The 21,771-nt window shown below is 35.2% G+C and overlaps 4 protein-coding genes across 5 annotated transcripts; 2 read left to right on the top strand and 2 right to left on the bottom strand.

Moving 5' to 3' along the window:
- Positions 1-31: 31 nt before the first annotated feature.
- LOC110116778 (mitochondrial translation release factor in rescue) lies at positions 32-711 on the bottom strand. Its single transcript, XM_020856111.2, has one exon. It carries the CDS (start codon positions 709-711, stop codon positions 157-159), a length of 555 nt encoding a protein of 184 aa, XP_020711770.2. The 3' UTR covers positions 32-156.
- Positions 601-1,188, bottom strand: LOC105692502 (MIEF1 upstream open reading frame protein). The gene is made up of 2 exons (XM_012411731.3): positions 858-1,188; positions 601-780 (listed from the first exon to the last, which is right to left on the bottom strand). Exons 1-2 carry the CDS (start codon positions 1,011-1,013, stop codon positions 742-744), a joined length of 195 nt encoding a protein of 64 aa, XP_012267154.2. The 5' UTR covers positions 1,014-1,188; the 3' UTR covers positions 601-741.
- Positions 1,189-7,573: 6,385 nt separating this feature from the next.
- LOC105692558 (proton-coupled amino acid transporter-like protein CG1139) lies at positions 7,574-12,964 on the top strand. Of its 2 annotated transcripts, none has more exons than XM_012411849.3 (8): positions 7,574-8,230; positions 9,796-9,860; positions 10,037-10,186; positions 10,282-10,554; positions 10,738-10,822; positions 10,893-11,165; positions 11,251-11,602; positions 11,816-12,964. In XM_012411849.3, the coding sequence occupies exons 1-8, from the start codon at positions 8,192-8,194 to the stop codon at positions 12,058-12,060; spliced, it is 1,482 nt and encodes a 493-aa protein (XP_012267272.2). In that variant the 5' UTR covers positions 7,574-8,191; the 3' UTR covers positions 12,061-12,964. The 2 variants fall into 2 exon arrangements, with proteins under 2 accessions (XP_012267272.2, XP_048505508.1); XM_048649551.1 differs by lacking the exon at positions 7,574-8,230 and adding an exon at positions 8,505-8,922.
- Positions 12,965-14,579: 1,615 nt separating this feature from the next.
- LOC105692552 (proton-coupled amino acid transporter-like protein CG1139) lies at positions 14,580-21,768 on the top strand. Its single transcript, XM_012411838.3, has 8 exons — positions 14,580-15,066; positions 17,989-18,068; positions 18,458-18,574; positions 18,659-18,931; positions 19,077-19,161; positions 19,265-19,537; positions 19,628-19,979; positions 20,434-21,768. Exons 1-8 carry the CDS (start codon positions 15,028-15,030, stop codon positions 20,676-20,678), a joined length of 1,464 nt encoding a protein of 487 aa, XP_012267261.2. The 5' UTR covers positions 14,580-15,027; the 3' UTR covers positions 20,679-21,768.
- Positions 21,769-21,771: the final 3 nt, after the last annotated feature.

The following is a 21,771-nucleotide window of genomic DNA, read 5'->3' as shown; positions in this document are numbered from 1 at the left end:
ATTTTGGGAGTACAGAATATTTTCTCGAGAGAATTTTTCATCACGTTTATTTTCATGTTTTGAATACCTAAGAGCAACTACAATGCTTAGCTATAGTTTGGCGAGTACAAGAATTCATAATTCATGATTGACATAACTATTTGTTAAAATGATAAATCATTTGAGTCCTTCACGCTCTTTGAAAGCTGCTTTTAGTTCATCCAATCTTCTCCGTTTTTTTTCTTTGCTAGCTAATTTTTTTGATTGAATAGATTTGATCTGAGCCTCAATGGAATTTTCTCCATTTATCAAATTATCCAACTTAGTTGTCAAGATTTGTATCGCCTTTTTCTGGTTGTCCCACTGACTTCTTGTCTGGTGACATTTAACTACTATACCTGTTTCCTTGTGTTTGATTTGAACTGCGTTGTTTGTTTTATTAGTCGCTTGTCCTCCTGGGCCGCTTCCTCTAACATATTGTATCTCAATATCTGCCTCATTTATTTTAGGGACTTTAGAGTAATCCAAAAACTTCTTCAATGACGACATCGACCTGCTCGATACATTCTGTGTTTCAAATCTACTGGCAAGGAGTTTTTCTGTTCGGCAATCATCTAATTCTCTAATTGATGAATGACAGCCAATGAACCCTGCAGAATCTTTAGAGCCACTCGTGATCATTTGCGTAAATTTAAGCTGTACAACTCGTTGCAAGGTCTTTGTTAGCTTCATGATTTGGCTAAGACTTTGGAACGATCTCTCTTAGATTACTCGTTTGTCAGTCAGTAACTTTAATCCCTTCTGTAATAAGAAAACCAGAATTCAAGTGGGATAAATAATTATGGACCAAAAAAACAGGTCGAAGTTCAGCAGATTACCTGAAACTGAAACTCTATATCCTTGGCGTCGACTAGAGTCTTGTTTTTCCTAAAGTTTCCCTTTATTCTTTTTTTGAATAAAGCAGTGTCTGTATATTGTAGGCCTTGACCGTACCTCAGCAAGTCCTTGTATAATCTCAGAACTTGTGTTCTCATCGTGAAAAACGATAATTCGAAGTTATCCTTGCTCAGAACATACTCAAGATTTCAAAAAACTTGCTTATTCTTATTTTATTCTTTTATCAATTAGCCTAATCAATGTTGAAAATGTTGCTTTCCACAGGCTTGGATTGTTTATGAAATTCAGGTTAGATTTTGGAAAATATTCGCCTGCTGCCAGCGCCCCTGTCCTGTACTTTTTGAAAGTTTATTGTTACTATTTATTTGTTATTATTAAGTCGGTAATATACCGATAAAAGATATTTCAAACAAATCTTACCATCGGTCAATTAAAGCAGATCTCTCAAATATTCTTTAGTATTGCATTGATTGAATTTGATTATTTGAATTTGATTTGCCTGAACATTTTCGAAAACGTTCAAGCGATTAGTTTCTATGATATTTTGACTCTAGAAAAAAGCATCAGTTTAGATCCATAGGAACGATTATATCAATGTTCCGTAAATAAAAAAAATCAGACTTCTGAAAACTCTCGCTCAAAAATCTACATTTTTTGTTTCGTAGTATTTCGATTAATTTTTTTACATTTTGATCTCAGAAACACTAAATTAGGATGTAATGATCACCTATCGAGGTATCTTACAATATCTTAAAATCGCTCCGAAAATCGAAAACTTGGCGATAACTCCATCTTGTCGATAGATCATAGGGTAGATCAATTTAGTTTGAAGATTCGAACAATTTCTCAAAAAAAGTACACAAACGGAAAATCCTCACAGTAACTAACAATAGATGAAGTCAAAGAGTTGAAAAATTCACTGACATTAACATTTGATACTTCGATTCAAGAAAAATGCATAAATTGTTATTTTATCACTTCAGATCGTTATCATCGTCGTATTCCGTCATCAGCACGTGGTGATCCGTCGTTGTAAACGCAGAAAAAAATATCGTAAAAATTTTGAATCGTATACAATATTTAACGATCATCATTAAAGTTAAACTCTGTGCATAACGTGTTACAACTTCCGGTCTTCATGACGCATGACAGTTGAATGAAAAAAAAAAAAAAATAATTAGCGATAGATATGCAAGCAGCATTGCATCGAGCGCCTTCACATCCAAATTATACACGAGAAACAAGGTAAAAATAATGATAATCTATAATCCAAAGAACCTCGAATCACAATGTGCATTTTCAATGAGACTCTATAAAAATGTCCTCGAAACGTCCCTAAATGATTGTAAGTCAAGATTGTTGCAGGTTCTGACCCTCGAGAAATCATTTGCCTTTGAATGATTTTTTTTTCTTCAGTAAACTGAATCGATTAAATAATTAACGAGATTGTTTCAATTTAACCGAAAAATTGACGTTTCGAAAATTTTATTTTGTGTTTCAGAATCACGTGAAATCGACGTGAAATGCCCCGTATAGCAGGTGGGTGAGAATGACGAAATGTTCCACTTCCGTGATTCCATTATTGTTACTATTATTGAAATCTCCGAGTACTCTAAGATTAACAACGCAGAAAAATATAATTCATGCGTTGCAGTCGATGGGGAAAAAAATGGAGAAGAATTTAAAAATAAAGAAGATAAGTAGTTCGTGCAGTATTTGAAAAATAATGAACTTCAGCAATGTCATTCATTATTTTAGACTGGATCTGCCTGTTCCAACATCATGCCCAGCATTCATTAATATATGATTTATTATTATCGCATTTTGGGGTCACATTAAAAAATCACAATACATCTAGAGATAATTGTTCAACGTTTTGCATGGTGAAAAAATGCGGCGCGCCGAAAATATATTATCACTACACACGTATTTGCACGAAAATGGTAGATTTCCGTCAAATTTATGCGTACACATATTTATACCAATTACGCAATGACTATAACCATATTATACATCTCATATTTGAGAGGAGGAAAGAACATATTTTTCAACTTTGAAAAAACCATTTCAATTCATCTCTTTCTTCTTCTTACCTTTTGTTTTCAGTCGATGCGAACGTCCCGTGTAATGTAAGTGATAAGAAATACCAAAAGATATATGGACTCATCGTCAGAATTACACAGATAATATACCAACGAATTGAACAGTAGGTGTAGAACAATTTGATCAGCGATAAGTTTTTTTTTATCTCCATTACTCAAACCAGTTCATACTTGAGTTAATTGATTTTTATTTTTTGGTTTTTTCCTAATTCTCCGAACTGAAAAAATCCCATCACCGCGATTATACCAAATAACTTCCTTATTACACGTATATCTACTTAACATAATACATGCAGGACTTGAAACTAAAACAAAATTTTCATTTACACATATACCTCATTGTTTTTACAGAGATTTCATCGAGTTACGAGTTATCGAGGTACCGGCTGCTTTTCCTGACTATTTTCAATAAAAAATTTTTAAGTTTTTTTTCGTTTTCCAGCTGTTCTTTCACTCTCGGAAACTTCAGTTATTATTGGCGTTTGACATTTTTTGCAAACGATCAAAAATTCGACCTCGAATTTTAGGGTCAAGGCCAATTTCGCGGCTACAAGTTTCGATAGATCTCCACCGATCTCGAGCTTAGGAGAAACACCTGGCGAAGCGGCGACCAATCATTTCTTTCCACCCTGTTACACAATCGTGGCCCATAGATAACCAAATCCCCCAAGATTATAATTTAATTAAGGGAACGCCACATGAATACGACGTCAATAACGCAATATAAAAACACCAGCGAATAATTCTATACCTAATGAGAATGATCGCTATATACTTCAAAAGTTATTCAAAGATAATCAAGTTATTTATTGGCGTGGTTAGAAAAAAACATGAGTAACAAGTTGTAATTAAAAAATCATTTTATTTTCTCCTATTTTCTAAATGAAAAATCGATTTCTTCCATTATTGAATTTCTATGGTAAATACATCTACACATCACCTGTACGTACTAACTCAATTGCATACACAACCGTACACGTATACATATACTACATACATACACATATTTACATAGCTCGTTACACACGGGCATATGTGGAGGTCAGATCCAGGCTGCTTATAGAGGCTAGAATCTGTGAGGTGATTTTCTTTCAATAATCGCTGTTATGAGGAGATTGTATCGTATCGTACGTGCATACCTTCATGTATATACTTATGTAATTATATACATGTGCGTATACATACATCTGACCATATCTAACGCTATTGACAGTCTTAAAAATCGTATGTGTCACGCTTACGAAATTGGTTCAATTGTTACGTCACATTTGCATCGATTCGATTTACAATTTGTTAGTACTACCCCAAGCATCGCAGGTGTCGAAAACGACGATGATGAATGATAAAAATAACGACAATGATGGTAATGAATCGAGTCGTATCATCACCAATACTTCATTTCTAACAGTTTTGCTTCATTTTTACCTATGAGACTCGATTTTTTGACGAATGATTTCCAGCGAATTTCTCTAAATTTTCAAAAGTTCGTCATCGAATTATACACGAGTATGTAAATAATAATATATTTCAATAATTGCAGTAAAAATTTCTGATTCATTCTACAATCTGTACTTTGCCGTTAGTTACGACCGTGAGATAATGGAAAACAATTAACAACTCGGTACATATAATAAGTGCTGATGTTCATTGTTAGTAGGGTATCTCTTTGACTCGATTATCGACAACATCGCACCATTTATATATTACGTGTATGCATTGTATGCATTATCTGGCATGCATCATGTAGATTCAAGCGAAAAATTGAAACGAGGTTGGAGAAAAAAAATAATAAACACAAACAACTGATAAAAATAACACGGTAGGTGAAGGAATTGTGAAAAATAAACGAAAGGAAAATCAATTTTTGATACAATTTTATTTGCAGTGATCCAAGGCTGAGAACATCGAAAGTTTGAAGAGCAGATTACCTGTATAATTTACCTATAGTACGAGAAGAGTAGGAAGCCTTTTTCCTTTTATTTTTTACCCCTTTTTTTTTTATTTTTTAATTCTGGTTTAACCCGGTGGGTTTTTTCAGACGCGTAATATGCGGGATTTTATAACGTTTTCGTATATGAAACAGCTGTAGTGATCTAGAATCTAACGAATCCGAGCAATAAGATTGAATTATTCGCAAAGAACGATGACTCAGATCTGGATTATCTTATGAATATTTAATTGGAATAATGGCTTTATGATAATTTTAATATTCAGCTCGAATCAATTAACAATTGTGTTGTCCGATTGATGAATTGTAAATTCTCAAGCTGAAGAATAGGAGACAAGAAGGATATTAAAATATGTGTGAACGAAGTGAAAGGAAGAGCTCGAAGGTATCTCCGATACGCCACATGCATATGTCGTATAGTACATAGTACATGCGTAGTGGTATAGTGTCAAGGATATTTTCACACAAATTGAAAAACTATCTGATATTGATCGGTGATTGCAGTTTTTCTATGTTTGAAGAAATATAAATTCTTTGGGTCAGTCGATTTTTGCCGTTTTCGAAATTCTACGTTTTCGAAAATTCTCATGTCTACCACGTCAAATGAGCGTAGATCCGAAAAAAGTGGTTTTCGAAGCGATAGATAATTTTTTTCCTTAATCATCTTCAAAAACCAATGGCAATAATATATTGTTGATCGAAGATTGAACAAGAAATTGAATCTTCGAATCAATATTTTTTGCCCAGAGAAAAAGATTCAATTTTAAAAGAATAAAATAGTGATTTTTAAGAAAATAAAAAACCAGATCTCAAAATGGCGACATTCCACTAATGTGAGACAGCTGGATATCACAGTACTTGAAATTTTCGTGATAAGAAAGACAAAATGGACTGGAAAATTTTACTCAAACTGTTCCCTAATATGCTAATGCGTGTCGTAATGCGTGTTATATACACATTTACTACGTGTATGTATATCAACGGGCAGAATACTTATCCAATTGTGCATCTGGTTTGAAGTTAATCGCACTACCGCGTAACTTAAACTGCACAACAGTCGATCACGACTATACAGAGCACCGTTTTAACTTTCAACATCGTACGAGTTACGACTTTATGAACGGTTGAAATGTTTCATTAGAAAAGTGTCTCCCGTTTATCTGTGCATGCATTATATTGTATTACGTTCGTATAATACGTGTGCGTATACCTATAAAACCACATGCACACGCAGTACGTACGTTTCTACATATGTATCTGTGTAATAACATAGTACCAATCAGTGAACTCTGATACTTTGTTTGCTTCCTGTTGCCAAGTCTTGCACAATCTACAAATCAGAAACTTATTTCTGAACCACTGCGTTCGTTTCGATTGTTGCAGCAGATTGCTCGATTCGTTTATTTGTTCTATTTTATTTTCGATAAATCAACGATAAATTATACGAGATGTGGCAAAAGAAAAAAAAAAACATTCAATGAACGATCAAAAATCGAGAGTTGTTGTAATCAAATTAGAGAATCAAAAGAGGTTTTTAATTTTCGATTCGTTATTAATTTGAAAAATTGATGGTTGCATTTACATTTCTTTTCGATACGGGGAACATGGCCGAGGTCGTCGTTGCGGTTTTTCTTAAAATGGTTTTTTTTAATTTTTTCAGTTTTTTCTTTTTAATTTTATTTAGCTCGCTAACGGCGTTGGTAAATTTGTTGCGGATCATCGGTCACGTGCTTGAAAACCTTTTATACGTTTTTACCTGCAGGTGTGGATTTACATAATTGTCATTTATTTTTTTTATTTTTTTTTTACCTCTTCGTTTTGTCTATTACACTGCTACAGTGTGACTCGTTCTAAAACGTGTACATACTGACGTATGATAACTTGGGGTTTGATCAAAATCTGCATCGATCATCAAAATTCGTGAGACAGCTCGGCTAGACATATACTTGAACATTACACCTGTATCGGTTGATCAGTCGTTTTGATTTATCAAAAATGAGAAGGAGAATCGCATCGTTTGAAATTGAACGATCGAAGTTATAACGACATTTCTCCTTGGCGATGGCGAATTTATTCGGCACGCCTTTATACAAGACCGTGGAGTCTAAAAATACAAAGCGTGAAAGAAGCCGGTTTGCATCGATTTAGGTGATAGCAAGTTCTATAACAAAAAAAAACCGAACTAATAGTTAAAACTGGATATTCAGTTGATAAAATCATGATTATTATAATCGGGGCTAAAATTTCGTTGGAATTTGATATGATTATCGGCACATAATTTCTTGGAGAAAAAATGGCCGTTCAACCGGCGTTCGAGGTGTAATATGGACGATTGCATTTACGACTCCGAAATCTTTTGTAAATTCCTCAATTTATGTAAAAAGAATTCTGAGCCAGGGTAGTAGCGTTGGTCATTGATAGGACGAGAAAATTATTTTTCTCGGAGCATAAAATCACGGTAAAAAAAAAGATCGACAGTCAGCGAAGCGATAGATTTGAAAAAATAACGGCGTGATTTCGAGTCGGTAATTCAGAGCATCTACCTTCACGATAGGGTTAAATAACTTCCAAACTGCGTCTATTGTTGGACATCTATTACTCGTGTGTTCGCAGCATTAGAGCCAAGCGAATTGATCTCACGAATGCGTTCGAAAATAAAATTTGCAGCGATACCTCATCTCTCAGATTACCGATTTCATTATAATTGGGTTCAAATGAAAGCCTTTTTAACAGCGAAGACACTGCGATTAATTTCCTATGAAAATGATTCCCAGGATCCTATGATTATAGGGAATGATCATCGATGCCACTCCACATCGCGCTCAATTTGAAATTTTACATCCTTCGTTAAATAGTCTCGGTTGTCGTCCCATTCGATTTTAATATGGTATAATAAACTTGGCGCGGGACGATCTACCGAGTCTCCTTATAATATATTGTCCAGTCCGTCTGTGACCACCGCACCTGTCACTCGCTTCATTCTACGGTGGACCCCACAGATTTATATTATAATTTTATCAAATATTTGAAATAAGATAATCATTCGGTTCGATCGCGGATCGATCGATCGATTATTTACCTGCAATATACTAATACCGGTCTTCGCTGCCCTAGCCACCTATAATTTTTATTTGGCTTGTTTCGTTGCACCAATTTTACAGTATCGTCCTTTTTTTTCACCACCGCGATTCACGATGTCAGTGTACGATTGAACGACAAAATAAAAATAGCTAAATAAACACAAGACAATTATTGCCTTTTTAAAATGGCCTCTCACGATAATTTGGGATTTATATCGAGCACGGTGAGTGTAACGGTGTTGAAAAATTGAACGTTCATTTTACTGATTTATTTCTACATTGCAGGTGATTTACCAAAATTTGAATATCGCCCTGTCGTTCGCGATTCACAAAAATTACTCGATGGAATCGGGTACAGCGATATAATATCGAAATTCGAACGATTCGTTTAATTTTTCTATTTTTCTTTCTCTTCGCGAACTTTAGAAAGTATCGCACCCGACCCACGTATAATACATTCACACGCGAGTAATATTCATTGTTAATAAAATGAAAAAAAAAAAACAAAATGGCACGGTTACTATTTTTACTGCACTTTTTGCGGACTCGTATCCGCGTGAGTTTTTAGCCGCGTTTGTGTTCGGTTCCTTTTTTTTTAATTTTTAGAAAGTTTGATTTTTCTCTAGACACTCAAACTTATCTACTTTTTATTTATAGAATAAGCAGAGCAACGAGCTGCAGTGTTTTTGATTCAACTGATTGCGCAGAGTATGAAATATTAAATGCAGGAACAAAATTGTGTCACTTGAAATTGGACGAAAAATTTCACAGTCTTTTCCTTTTTTTTCTTTCATTTTGATTGCACTGTTGCATGGTGATTCGTCTTCTTTACTGTGATTCCTCGGCTACATGCCTACATACCTACGTCACCGAATAATCCTCTCAAAGTTTAATGATTATAATCACTAGCAAGATGGTGATCATTATTTTCACTTCAATTCATCATATCATTAAGCATGAAATTACGTTGCAAATACTTAATATCATTAATCGCAGCTGAGACACGGGACAGTCGCGTGTTGATTCTTCTTTTCATTTGACAAATCTGTGTATAATTCACTCGCGAATGTTGTTGCCTTTTTATAATCCATTGATTAATTTTTTCTTCTTTTTATTTTATGAGTAAATTCGTTCCCCATTGGTAGATACAATCGTGATAACAATCATGATAATCAGAGGGGAGACAGCCAAAAATTTTCAACCACATACCGCGTCGTGATATAGAATTACGTAGAGCGAATAAAATTTATCTAGCTACCGATACATAACGATCTCTCTCAAGGCCATCGTAAAGGGCATTTTATGCCAACTCAGCCAACCGTTGACTACGACCTATTTACATTTTATTATCGATTGTTAATCATGCTTATAAATTAGATAATTGTTGAGAACGTTGACTGATATTTTTGAGATTATTTACCGTCGGATTTATTGTTATCATTTTTTTTTTTTATTGGTGATATAATTTACTAGAATTGCCCGAATTCCGGACGTCAACTCTAGTTACACTAATTAGTTCAGATCCGTTATAAATTGGAATTGAATTGGTCACGAAGTAAGATGTAAATTTGAGGGGTGAATTTTCATTACGAGTCTTTCATTTTGAAGAAATGTTTAATCAAAAAATCAGGTGTAACACGAAAATCCACTGGGGTGCGAAATTAGAAAATTTCAAAATACGAATTTATTCAAGTGTGAATACCATTATTCTATTTATTGGCGTTCACACTTATCTATTCATCCATTAATTAATTTATTTATTCATTCATATATTTATTTTCGAACACAGGAGGCAGTCCACCATACAAAAAATTCGTCTGGACTGCAGGACCGCATTAATGAAAAAGTTACACAGTAAGTTTTTACAGTCAGGTAATCAATTGGTTGTTACTTATGATGAACTTGAGGGTGCACGCCGTTAACGATGAATCGGTCGATCGTTATTAGCGAAAAATGAATGAAAAAAAAAATATGTCGGTAAAATAAAAATCATCGACTGCCTTCTTATCAATTTTCCTCTTGACGTATAGTTACGGTCGTAATGAAAACGGTAACAGCAATAACCGTACCGGTGGTTTTGAACTTGAAGAAACAAAAAATAAGCCCGCCAACATCAGCAATGACCAAACCGAGCACGTATACGATCCATATCTACACAGAGAAGTTGAACATCCAACAACGTTAGTAAAAAATAAAGGTTCCTTTATCATTTTTTTTCACCCTTGACTTTTCACGATTTTGTTCATCGGATGACAATTTTTTTTTTATCCCATAGCACCGCGGATACGCTTCTTCATCTGCTGAAAGGCAGCCTCGGCACGGGAATTCTCGCGATGCCAAAAGCTTTCGATAACGCTGGTTGGGCTGTGGGGTTGATAGGGACTCTATTAATTGGCTTACTGTGCACTTACTGTATACATTTACTTCTCAAATCTGAATACGAAATGTGTCGACGTAAAAAAATTGCGTCGCTCACCTATCCGGCTGTTGCGGAAAACGCGCTCAGGGAAGGACCAAATTTCTTCAAACGTTTCTCCAAAGCTGCCCCGTGAGTATTTTCTCTCAATTCAATCGTTATTCAGTCGTTTTTTTTTACCAATCTATTTTTCTGTCCCACATTTTGTTTAGTTAATAAAAACGCAAATGAAGCGAATTTTTGTTTCCGTGCACGTATTTTAATATTGTTGTTCATGTATATTTTTCTTTCTGTTTTGGTTCTCATCGAAAACAGCCACATAATCAATGTCTTTTTGATGATTTACCAACTTGGGGGATGTTCCGTTTACGTTGTATTTATCGCGACCAATATTAAGACGGTGAGAATATTTTTGATCAAAATTTTTCTGCCGAAATAAAAACTTAATTTCGAATTTAATTTTTTTTCAGGCCTTGGAGCCCCACGTACCCATCATCGACCTTAGATTGTACATGTTGATTCTTCTGGTGCCATTAATTTTTATAAATTGGGTCAGAAATCTGAAGTTTTTGGTTCCATTTTCGACGATTGCCAACATCGTGTCTTTCGTCAGTTTTGGAATAATACTTTACTACATATTTCGAGAACCATTGGATTTTTCAGAACGCGAACCCGTTGGAATGTTATCGAATTTTCCCTTGTTTTTTGGAACGGTTCTCTTTGCCCTGGAAGCTATCGGCGTGGTGAGGATCCCTTTTTTCACTCTGTCTCGTTGAAATTGATCTTAGATATCAGTCTCGAAATTTTCCTTTCATCTTTCCTTTGCAGATAATGCCGTTGCAGAACGAAATGAGAACTCCCAAGTCGTTCGGAAGATCGTTCGGAGTTCTTAATATCGGAATGGGAACCGTAATTATTCTTTATTTGGCCGTTGGATTCACGGGCTACATCAGATACGGCAATGCCCTCCTCGGAAGCATAACTCTCAATCTGCCGGATGAGATTTTAGCAAAAAGTGTACAAGTTTTATTAGCGTTTTCCATATACGTCACCCACGCTCTCATGTGTTACGTAGCCATTGAAATATCTTGGAATGATTACCTGGGACCCAAATTAGAAAAAAGTTCTCATAGGCTGCTGTGGGAGTACGTCCTGAGGACCTCTCTCGTTATTTTCACCTGTAAGTTTGTTCGTGATTTTTTCCTATCCGCCATTTTTAATCCTAGAACTCTGAAATCATTTTCATATACGATCCATAATATTATATGTGCATGTACATCGTCTCATGACAATCCTTGCAAATTCTATTTTACCAAAATCTGATCTTTCATTTTGAATTCGATCATCGGTAAAACAAGTAGATCATATAGCTTCTTTTCTTTTCATTTCACAGTTCTGTGCGCCGTGGCGATTCCTCAGCTCGAACTCTTCATCTCCCTGATCGGCGCTCTCTCGTTATCCGGATTAGGACTCGGTTTTCCGGCGATAATTCACACTTGCGCTTTCTGGAAAGTGACTCATGGAAGTCGGAAGATAATAATGGTCGCCAAGAATTCATTCGTCGTAATTTTTGGTATCCTAGGGCTCGTTGCCGGAACTTACACCAGTTTACGAGATATCGTCGAAACGTTCCTCTGAAGAGATTCACTTTCCACATGAAAATGAGATGCAACCGTCAACCAAAAACCGAGGAAAGAAAGCCTAGGCAACGATATTAAAAAAAAAATATATTTTTTCTCTGGAATCTTTTCTCCGTAAATGGAAGAAGAATTGTGAACAACCCGACAGAAATGAATGAACTGTTTCGCGTTCGCAGTTCTTAATCGCAAGAAGATGGAGGAAACGAGGAAACAAAATATCGACGAATCGAACGTATCTGAGCTCGTTCGGTGCAGAAATTTTCAAATTTCTCGACGATATATTATCGAGTTTCGTACAAACTTACGATTATCAAGATTCTCAATCTCTTACAGGAAGACTCCGTCAATTGACAGTTATAAAGTAGAAGGAAAAAGTTAAATCCACAGACTCCGATTTGTATAAATTTCTCAAGATGCTCGGACGTTACCACGAACCGGCTTATTGTGGTTCCTTCGTATTACATACGGGGAAAAAAAGCGGCGAATAAAAAATGCAAAAGTACAGAAACTCAAGACATGTTCTTTTTATAAACTATAATCATCGAGGACTAAAGGGGTAGCGTGAAATGTATACGTGTTTACATGTGTCGTGCATAAATGTGTATTCTGTGCATACACCAGTTCACGCATCATATGGAAAATTTAATCAACTATCAGACGGAGAAGCCACGTGTATCTATTGTATAAAACCCATAATAGATAAGCCGACACTCGAAGAAAAAAAAAATTAAGAAACGTTACGACTTTGTTACTTTTACAGATCATCAGATTGACTATCTTTTTACAAATCAACGAAGAAGATCGATAAGACCCATAAACATTTCTTCACGGTATACCTACGGTGCTTCTGTATATTACAGTTTACCAAAATAAATATCCCCACTATTATTCTAGAATTATCATTAATGATGATATCGTTGTTATTATACCCTACTTACTCTTGAGTCGATCTAATCTCGATCGAATAATATGTAGATAACATTCCTTTTTTTTCGTACAAATAATTTTCATTTTTTTTCCTATTTCTTGTCTGCGGAAATGATTGTCAACGATAGACGCGCTATTTTGTCAATATAATATCTTCATTTATTCGAATGAACCATAGGAAAAATAAAAAAAACCTATATTTTCACAAGTGGATAGATGTAATTGATTGATTGAGTAAGCTTTATTGATTGATTGATCGATTAAATGACTGATTCCTGTACCGCTTGTCTACCGTTGAGCAATGCTCGCGACAAAGACCACTTCAACGCTAATCCGACATTTTTGACAGACGCTACGCGTGCTTCTTATTTAGGGTAGTTTTAAATTGCTATGGTCCAAGATGCCAAATGGTTCGAAATGAATGAATGAAAAATCAACCCCAAGTTTCGGGTCTCTATTTTAATTTTAATTCCTGTCTTTTGATTTTTTATTTCTGATTACGACCAAAATAATTGTTCGAAAAATTTGAAAATGGATAGATCATTTATTATTCATCCTTTTTATCATATGGTTAAGTTGATGAAATAAAATGTCTGTCATTGGAAAGAATAAAAGTAAATCGAGTGAAGAAAAGAATTATTTATTTTATTGCAGATTAATTATGGATCATCAGAAGAATTAAAGAGGAAAAAAATTGTATTTAAACCCTGATTTAAAAATAGCCAGATATCTTCCTCGTAATAGTTTGAATAATATTCTCATGAAATTTTGCGATTGCCTCGTGATGAGGAATAAGTCTGAAATATCGATGAATCTTTTTAATTGTGCGAGGGAGGGTGATTTTTGAACGACAAAAAATGGCCTATCCGATTTCAACAGCTTTGCTTTCGCATTAACGCTCTTCATTTGGTTTCATTTCATTTGATCTAATCATCAAAAACTTCGTACGTGGTTTCTGGAATCGTATCACAGTCGTATCGATATTCAGCCAAGACTTTCGTCCGAAATCGAAGGGGAAGGAATAAAGAATCGATTTCTTTTCGTAATTGAAAAAACCGAAGCAGGACATCCGCCCCCCAGGTACGGTGCATCTTTAGTTCGAAACTTTTACGTACCGTGTGTATAAAATTTTCCAAAATCACCGTTTTCCAACAATTAATCTACGTTCGAATTATTATCACCATTATCACGATCGTTGTAATTATCAATTTTTTTGTTCACTTTTCGTTCGTTATCATTGTACCGTGTATACACAATAACGCGCGCGATGATTTGTTTCAATTTTTTTTTCTTCTTTTTCTCTTCTTTATCATTTTAGTTTCAATTAGAATGTAGAGTCGAATGAAATAAATGACTAATTCGCGCTCTTTAGAACAGAGATTCAACATTGTGATTTATACATAGGTACGTACGTATGTATATATTTATATATCGTACTGGTATGTGCGCACCTGGGTGTATTGTAATGTACATTATGCTCAAGTCTTTGAGATAGGTGTAGCTGAATACATGTACGTGTACGTGTACATACACAAGGTTTGCAGTATCACCGGCGCTCTAGGTATATTATAAATAATAATACATTGGCAACTTCTGTTCAGTCCGCCCGCGACCACTGCACCTGCCGCGTTCTGTATACCAAATCCAATCTTTATCAAACCACTTCGTTTTGAAATGGATAAAACAAATCGAAAATATGCTGCACTTTGATTGATTGTATAGTTTTGAAATCAATCAATGTTACGTTATCTCGAATGTACGACCATCAGATACCTGCAATTATATTTTTGTGACGATTTTTCGCTTTTCCCATAGTTTTTGCCTACTTTTCCACATTGGTTTTTAAAAAAAAAAAAAAAAAAAATTTGTTTCATTAGCAGCAATTTTTTTCACTCCCTCCGGCTACCGTTTTAAACAAACTTTGAACTTCTGCTAAATTCGCATCGCAAAGCATATTGAAATCTTGTATAAACCGTATAAATTATTAAAACGCAAGGAAAACCGAAGAAAGATTAAAAAAGAACCCTTCATTTTCGAGATGAGTTCTCACGATAATCTCGGATTTATGTCGAGCACGGTGAGTGTGGATAGATTTTATATATTTTTTCTCTCTTTCGTCGTTTTTTTGATTTTCGAATCGGTTATTTTTTGAAAAAAATTCCAACTGCTTCTCAGAGGGCGTCACATTGAGGGCTACGAGCTGGAAGTGCGTAATCCACAAATTTGAGTATAGAAAAAAAGTTATCATCAAAATTACGGCTATCCGAATGAAATGTGATGCAAAAGGAATTGACAATTTTTGAAATTGGCGTTTTTCGTTGACTTTACAAAGAAATTAAACTTCACATGCTGTCAAGAGGGTGTACGATCCCCTTTTTGTTCGTTTTCTCTACCTGCTCTTCTGCGCCGAGAATTGCGTGAAAGTTAAAAAAGTAAGGGTTACGTCATTTGAGTTATCAAAACGTGGCAGCTGCATTTTTCAAATTTGCCGTGTGATGCATAGTAATGTGGGTACATTATTCTTTAAAGAAATACCTATTAGTAGTTGCAATAAATTCAATTACGAATGATTAGTGCGCGCACGAGAGAATTGGCAGTACTCGGCGTTCACAATATTCACGTGCTGATCGACAGAGAATATTCATCCACTCGTGCGATGCGGTTTTTTGCAACTGGGGTGGAAAAAAAGGGAAGAAGAATCGAAGACATGCGATTCATAAGCCTTTCCGTTCGTGGATGATAAACTTACGTACATCGCATGATAAATATGTTAAAAAATCGGAGCGCGCCTGTTATTCTTCATCGTACACGATCAAAGTAATAGATTCGCGGCGCAAGTTTTCTTTTATTTATTTTCATTTTCATTTTTTTTTTTCAATTTTCATAATCTTGACGTACGTCAAATTCTGCCGTGTGAATTGTACAACGATTGGAGTGGGTCGGTGTCTATTTGCAGTGAATGGAGTACGGGTAAATTATTGTACTCCGTTTTTACGGTGATTATATCCGTCGTCACTTTTAACGGTTTAGTTAATTTTCATATTTTTCACGCTCGGGAAGAAATGAGGTACCATATCGATACGTGTTCAAATATTTTTTAAAACTCTCTTGACGTAAGGTCAAAAAAAAAAAAAAAAAAAAACGAAAGATACGATCTACTCGTATATTCGGTACGTGCAGTTATCGTTGATTGTCAAATATAAATCAGATATCCAATGAACTCAATAATATCGGTCGATATCGGAAATTTTTTTCACATTTTTATTATTTCTAGAATTTTATTTATCATTTCACCACACCGTTCTTATCGACTTCAGATTTTTCTCATTGAAATCTTCACTCGACTGTAAACAAGTGCAAATTGCTTCCGCGTGGTCTTGAGATATTTCCAAAATTTTCTAAATTCATACTACTCACTCTATACTTGGTGGCGGAAATATTCTTGACATTATTTTCAATCTCTCCAAATGGCGTTAGCAAGGTTAATTCTGTTTTTTCTTTTCCTTTCAGGTTGCAACCATTTTGCGCGATTAGCTTTTTTGTAATTTTGCTCGTTCCTATTGGGTTATTATTTAATTTTATTTTTCCGCCTATTTGTATAACAATTAGGTGGGCGAATTAAAAATATTCTTTCGACCGGTCTAGACTGAGTAATAACATATTATGTATTTTGATCAAGTTGATTCGTCGGAGGTTAATTCCTTCACGAGGAGGAAATAAAGAAAGAAAGAAAAAAACTGCATACCTCGATCTTGGAATGACGACGGGGCTTGCAAGTATAATTGCGATAGTATTTGGCAATAAATATAACCTTGACATCCGCGGTACGTTCAATTGATGATTTTAGAAAGCAGCCTTTACAAACTACGACATATATTACAGGGTGAAGAAATTCGCGAAAAAAAAATAGGTCACGCCAAAGAATCATACAGTTTTTCCTCCTTTTCTCTGTTTAAAAAAATTAATTTTTTCGAGATTAATTCCTTTTCATACGAGGGATGGTTTTGTTAAACATTTACTTTTTGTTTCACGTATAATTCAAAATTTGCAGAGCATATAATTCCTCATAATTCATCCTGGCAAAGAAAAGAAAATGGAGAAAAATAACGGTCTAATTATTGGAGACAAGACCGTGAAATTTTAGTTCTTGAAATAATTAGAACAAGTGATGAAAATTGAAAAAAACAAAATAGCCAGTCATTTTACAGTGACGCGATTAGACAATACGGAGAGTGAAAAGAGCACCAGAAATGAAAGAGATAAAAAAAAGGAACGAAATTTGGGGGCATAAAAAATACGTACTTTGTTTTTTCTCTTTACCTGTAATCTCATTCATCTCTAATTTTTACTGTGGTGTCTGCGTACATACGAGCGACGATTGTATCACCGTCTGGGGTCTATACATGTGGTATTATTAATAATAATAATGAATATTATAAAACGGCCGTGGCTGCCAAAAAATTTATAATCACGTATCATATCATCAAGTGTACATATAATACTGTTTAGCGTCATTAAAATTTATCTAACCATGTACATGTAAGTATGTGCACTATACATAAATATACATATATATACAATACCTGTATACATATGCAACGATCACACTCGAAGCAAATATCATTGGCCATATTTTTTTTTTCATCGCGAAGACATAATGAAACTGTTTTTGAAAAAAAATGTTTCTTACCGTCGAATCGACGGGAGAAAAAATTTCAATAAATAATAAAGATGATGATGATGATGACGATGATGATAATGATACGTAAATCCTCGTTGAACAATCAAAATTAAACGATGTAAAACTTGTTTCGATGTAACGGGGAATAGAAAAATTTCATCATTGATCATGCAGCGCGCGACTGATCGATATTTATGCCAACACGTTTTGCGAGGGAAAACTGAAAGCGAGCAAAATAAGAAAAAAATATTTTTTATTGCATAGATAAAAATTAAATAAATAATGATTTTTTATTCTTTTTTGTTTCATGCACTTAAGAATGCTGTGGATAATAAGGGAGACGCATCTGGGCAGGCTCATAGCAATGGAGCAATTATACGGAAAACTCCTGCGGATAGGTGATTTTAATTGAAATACATCATACCATAGATATATTGAACATGTCTCTATGATTATACCCCTTGTGCATACTTATTCATAGACCTGTATGTTATTTACCAAACGGCACCTATAGCCACGGTGTAATAAAGTTCGTCAAGTAACATCAAGTGTTTGAGAATAACTACTGTACTCGAATATCTTTACTGAAAACGAGAAACAGAAAAAAATTCATCCGACTAGATGTAACTTTCTTGATAAAGCAATTGACGAGAAAACACATGAATAGTCAATCACGATTAAATGAGGAAAAAACTAGAAGGAAACAATTCAAATTAACGATTATTGATTTATATTGGTTTTTTTTTTTCATGTTGGCGCATAATTACCTGCACACTGAAAACGACAGTGGAGTTAACACTGGCGGATTTGAACTTGGAGAGCAAAAAAAGAAATCCATGAACAACGGACAAACTGAAATCGCTTACGATCCGTATCTGAACAGAGATATTGAACATCCCACAACGTTAGTTGAAAAAACGTGTTCCTTTAACGGTGAAGTTTTTCTTTCTCGTCTTTTTCACTGATTTCTGATTTTCGTTTCTCCCAGTAACGGGGAAACGCTTCTTCATCTGCTGAAAGGCAGCCTCGGCACGGGAATTCTCGCGATGCCAAAAGCTTTCGAGAACGCTGGTTGGGCTGTGGGGTTGATAGGGACTCTATTCATCGGCATACTGTGCACTTACTGTATACATTTACTCGTCCAATCCGTGTACGAAATGTGTCGACGTAAAAAAATTCCGTCGCTCACCTACCCGGCTGTGGCTGAAAACGCGCTCAGCGAAGGACCAAATTTCTTCAGACGTTGCTCCAAAGCTGCTCCGTGAGTATTTTCTCTCATATATTCAGTCGTTTCGTTGCCAATCTATTTTTCTGTCCCAGATTCTGTTTAGTTGAGAAAAAATTTTAATTTTCATATTGTTGTTGATGTATATTTGTTTTTCTTTTTTGGTTCTCATCGAAAACAGGCTCGTAATCAACATCTTTTTGTTGATATATCAACTTGGGGCATGTTCCGTGTACGTTGTATTTATCGCGACCAATATTAAGACGGTGAGAATATTTTTGATCAAAATTTTTCTGCCGAAATAAAAACCATCCATAGACACGTCGTGGATGAACCGTGTTCTCAATGTCGAATTTAATTTTTTTTCAGGCCTTGGAGCCCCACGTACCCACCATAGATCTTAGATTGTACATGTTGATTCTTCTAGTGCCATTAATTGTTATAAATTGGGTCAGAAATCTGAAGTTTTTGGTTCCATTTTCGACGATTGCCAACATCGTGACTTTCGTCAGTTTTGGAATATTACTTTATTACATATTTCGAGAACCATTGGATTTTTCAGGACGCGAACCCGTTGGAATGTTGTCAAATTTTCCACTGTTTTTCGGCACGGTTCTCTTTGCACTGGAAGCTATCGGCGTGGTGAGGATCTCTTTTTTCAATCTGTCTGGTTACAGTTGATCTTACGTTGGATATTTCGTGTGAAATTTTTTTCTCATCTTCCCCGTGCAGATCTTGCCGTTGGAAAATGAAATGAAAACACCAAAATCGTTTGGCGCACCGTTTGGAGTCCTCAACATTGGAATGACGGTCGTAATTTTCCTCTATTTGGCAGTTGGATTAACTGGATACATCAGATATGGAAGTAGCGTCCTTGGAAGTATAACTCTTAACCTTCCGAATGAAATTTTAGCCAGATGTGTACAAGGTTTACTAGCGCTTGCCATATACATATCACATGCTTTGCAATGCTACGTAGCCATTGAAATAACCTGGAATGAATATCTCGGACCCAAACTGGAGAAAAATTCTCATAGACTGTTGTGGGAATATGTTATGAGGACTGGTCTCGTTGTCATTACTTGTGAGTACCACAATGTGTTTTATTTCATCCGACGTTTCAAATTTCGTGAGCTTTCGAATTCTAATCATACACCGAATTCGGGTGTATATTTCTTTTATCCATTTTTATTTTATTTTTTTTTTTAATTTTCAACCTAATTGGATCCGGCTCAAGATTTCCAGATCAAATCAGATTCTGGCAGATCTGATATTGAGAATTTTGCAAGTTCAGAATCACGATAACGTATCTTTTGAACCCGACCAATCTATAGTCGGATCAAAAGAGTTTTCAAATTTGATCGTAGCATAGATATATCGAATATATCTATGGTCGCACTAAATCTACTTGATTCTGACTGTGATATCTTTTGAAACAACAAATTACCTCGCTTGTAGACACCACTGTCCTATCGATTTTCTTTCCATATTGATGACATTTTGTTCGATTTCTTTAAATCATTTTTTCAACCCAACAGTTCTCTTCGCCGTGGCGATCCCTAAGCTCGAACTTTTCATCTCCCTGATCGGCGCCCTCTCGTTATCCGGACTAGGTCTCGGTTTTCCGGCGATAATCCACACGTGCGCATTCTGGAAAGTGACTCATGGTAGTCGGAAGATAATAATGGTCGCCAAGAATTCATTCGTCGTAATTTTTGGTATCCTAGGACTCGTTGCCGGAACTTACACCAGTTTACGAGACATCGTCGAAACTTTCGTTTGAAGAGATTCACGTCGCTTTTCAGTCATTTTTGGTATCCCAGGTCTCATTAGCGGTACTTACATAAGTGTACGCGACATAGTAGAAACTTTTTTGCCAGTTAAAAACAAAGTATAGATAATAAGATTAACAATAATTCATTCCATACGACTTGTACGGATCGAAACGGGGTAACGTATGTACTGTTAGTAACAATACGCGCTCTGGAATTCTCCAAGAATTTTCCCTAAGAAAATACATCAGTTGTAGTTACATAAAAGGAGACCCATATCTAACTATTCGATCACATAAATGTAAACGTTTTCAAATAGAACACCTTGTAAAGGTCGCGTAGCGCCTGATTTCTCGCAACTCGCGCATTGAGGCGTGCGTCATTTGTGTTGTGGGTTTTCAGGCGCAACGGAGGGTCAAATAACATAAACAATGTTCATCGTATGTATGGTATCATAGATATATCGACCAATATATCTATGATAATATCGTAGCATAGATATATTTATATCCATGATCATAGTATTAAATAATACGTACAACTTGTACACTCGAAAATTTTGTACAAAAATCTTTGTTCTCCATGTACAGATATCATAATGTGTAAAATTACATTAAGCTTCGTCGATTAAATCTATTATTTATTACAAATAATACGAATTGAAAAAAAAAGTATGAAAAAAAATAGAATCATCCCAGTTCAATTATTCTAGTTCAAGGTATACGTATCATGGTCATTTAAATTCCGTAGGCAGGAGGGTGTTTATTTCTTTTCCATTTGTTCCCTATTTTTCCAAATAGGAATGTTACCACTTTATCAATTATGTTATAGGTAGATTTTTATGAAAATTTTTTACACGCATGTACACGCGAATATGTATGTGTATGAAATTGAGTAACCCAAAGTAATTTATTGTTTAAGATTGTGACAGTGAAATGTCCGTTGAGATAGTATGCGTGTGTGAGAGAAAGAGAGACAGAGCGAAAAAATAAATTAAAGAAAGCGAAAAAAAAAAAATAGATAAGTGCGATAATAGTTACGTGTATGCGTGCGAATGCATGCACGTAATATGTATATGCGATACACTCTCATTAGAGTTTGGAA

The sequence above is a fragment of the Athalia rosae genome, chromosome 2 (assembly GCF_917208135.1).
Source record: "Athalia rosae chromosome 2, iyAthRosa1.1, whole genome shotgun sequence".
Classification (NCBI taxonomy): Eukaryota; Metazoa; Arthropoda; class Insecta; order Hymenoptera; family Athaliidae; genus Athalia; species Athalia rosae.
The sequence above is the reverse complement of the archived record's forward strand: the minus strand, read 5'-3'. Positions and strand labels throughout refer to the sequence as shown.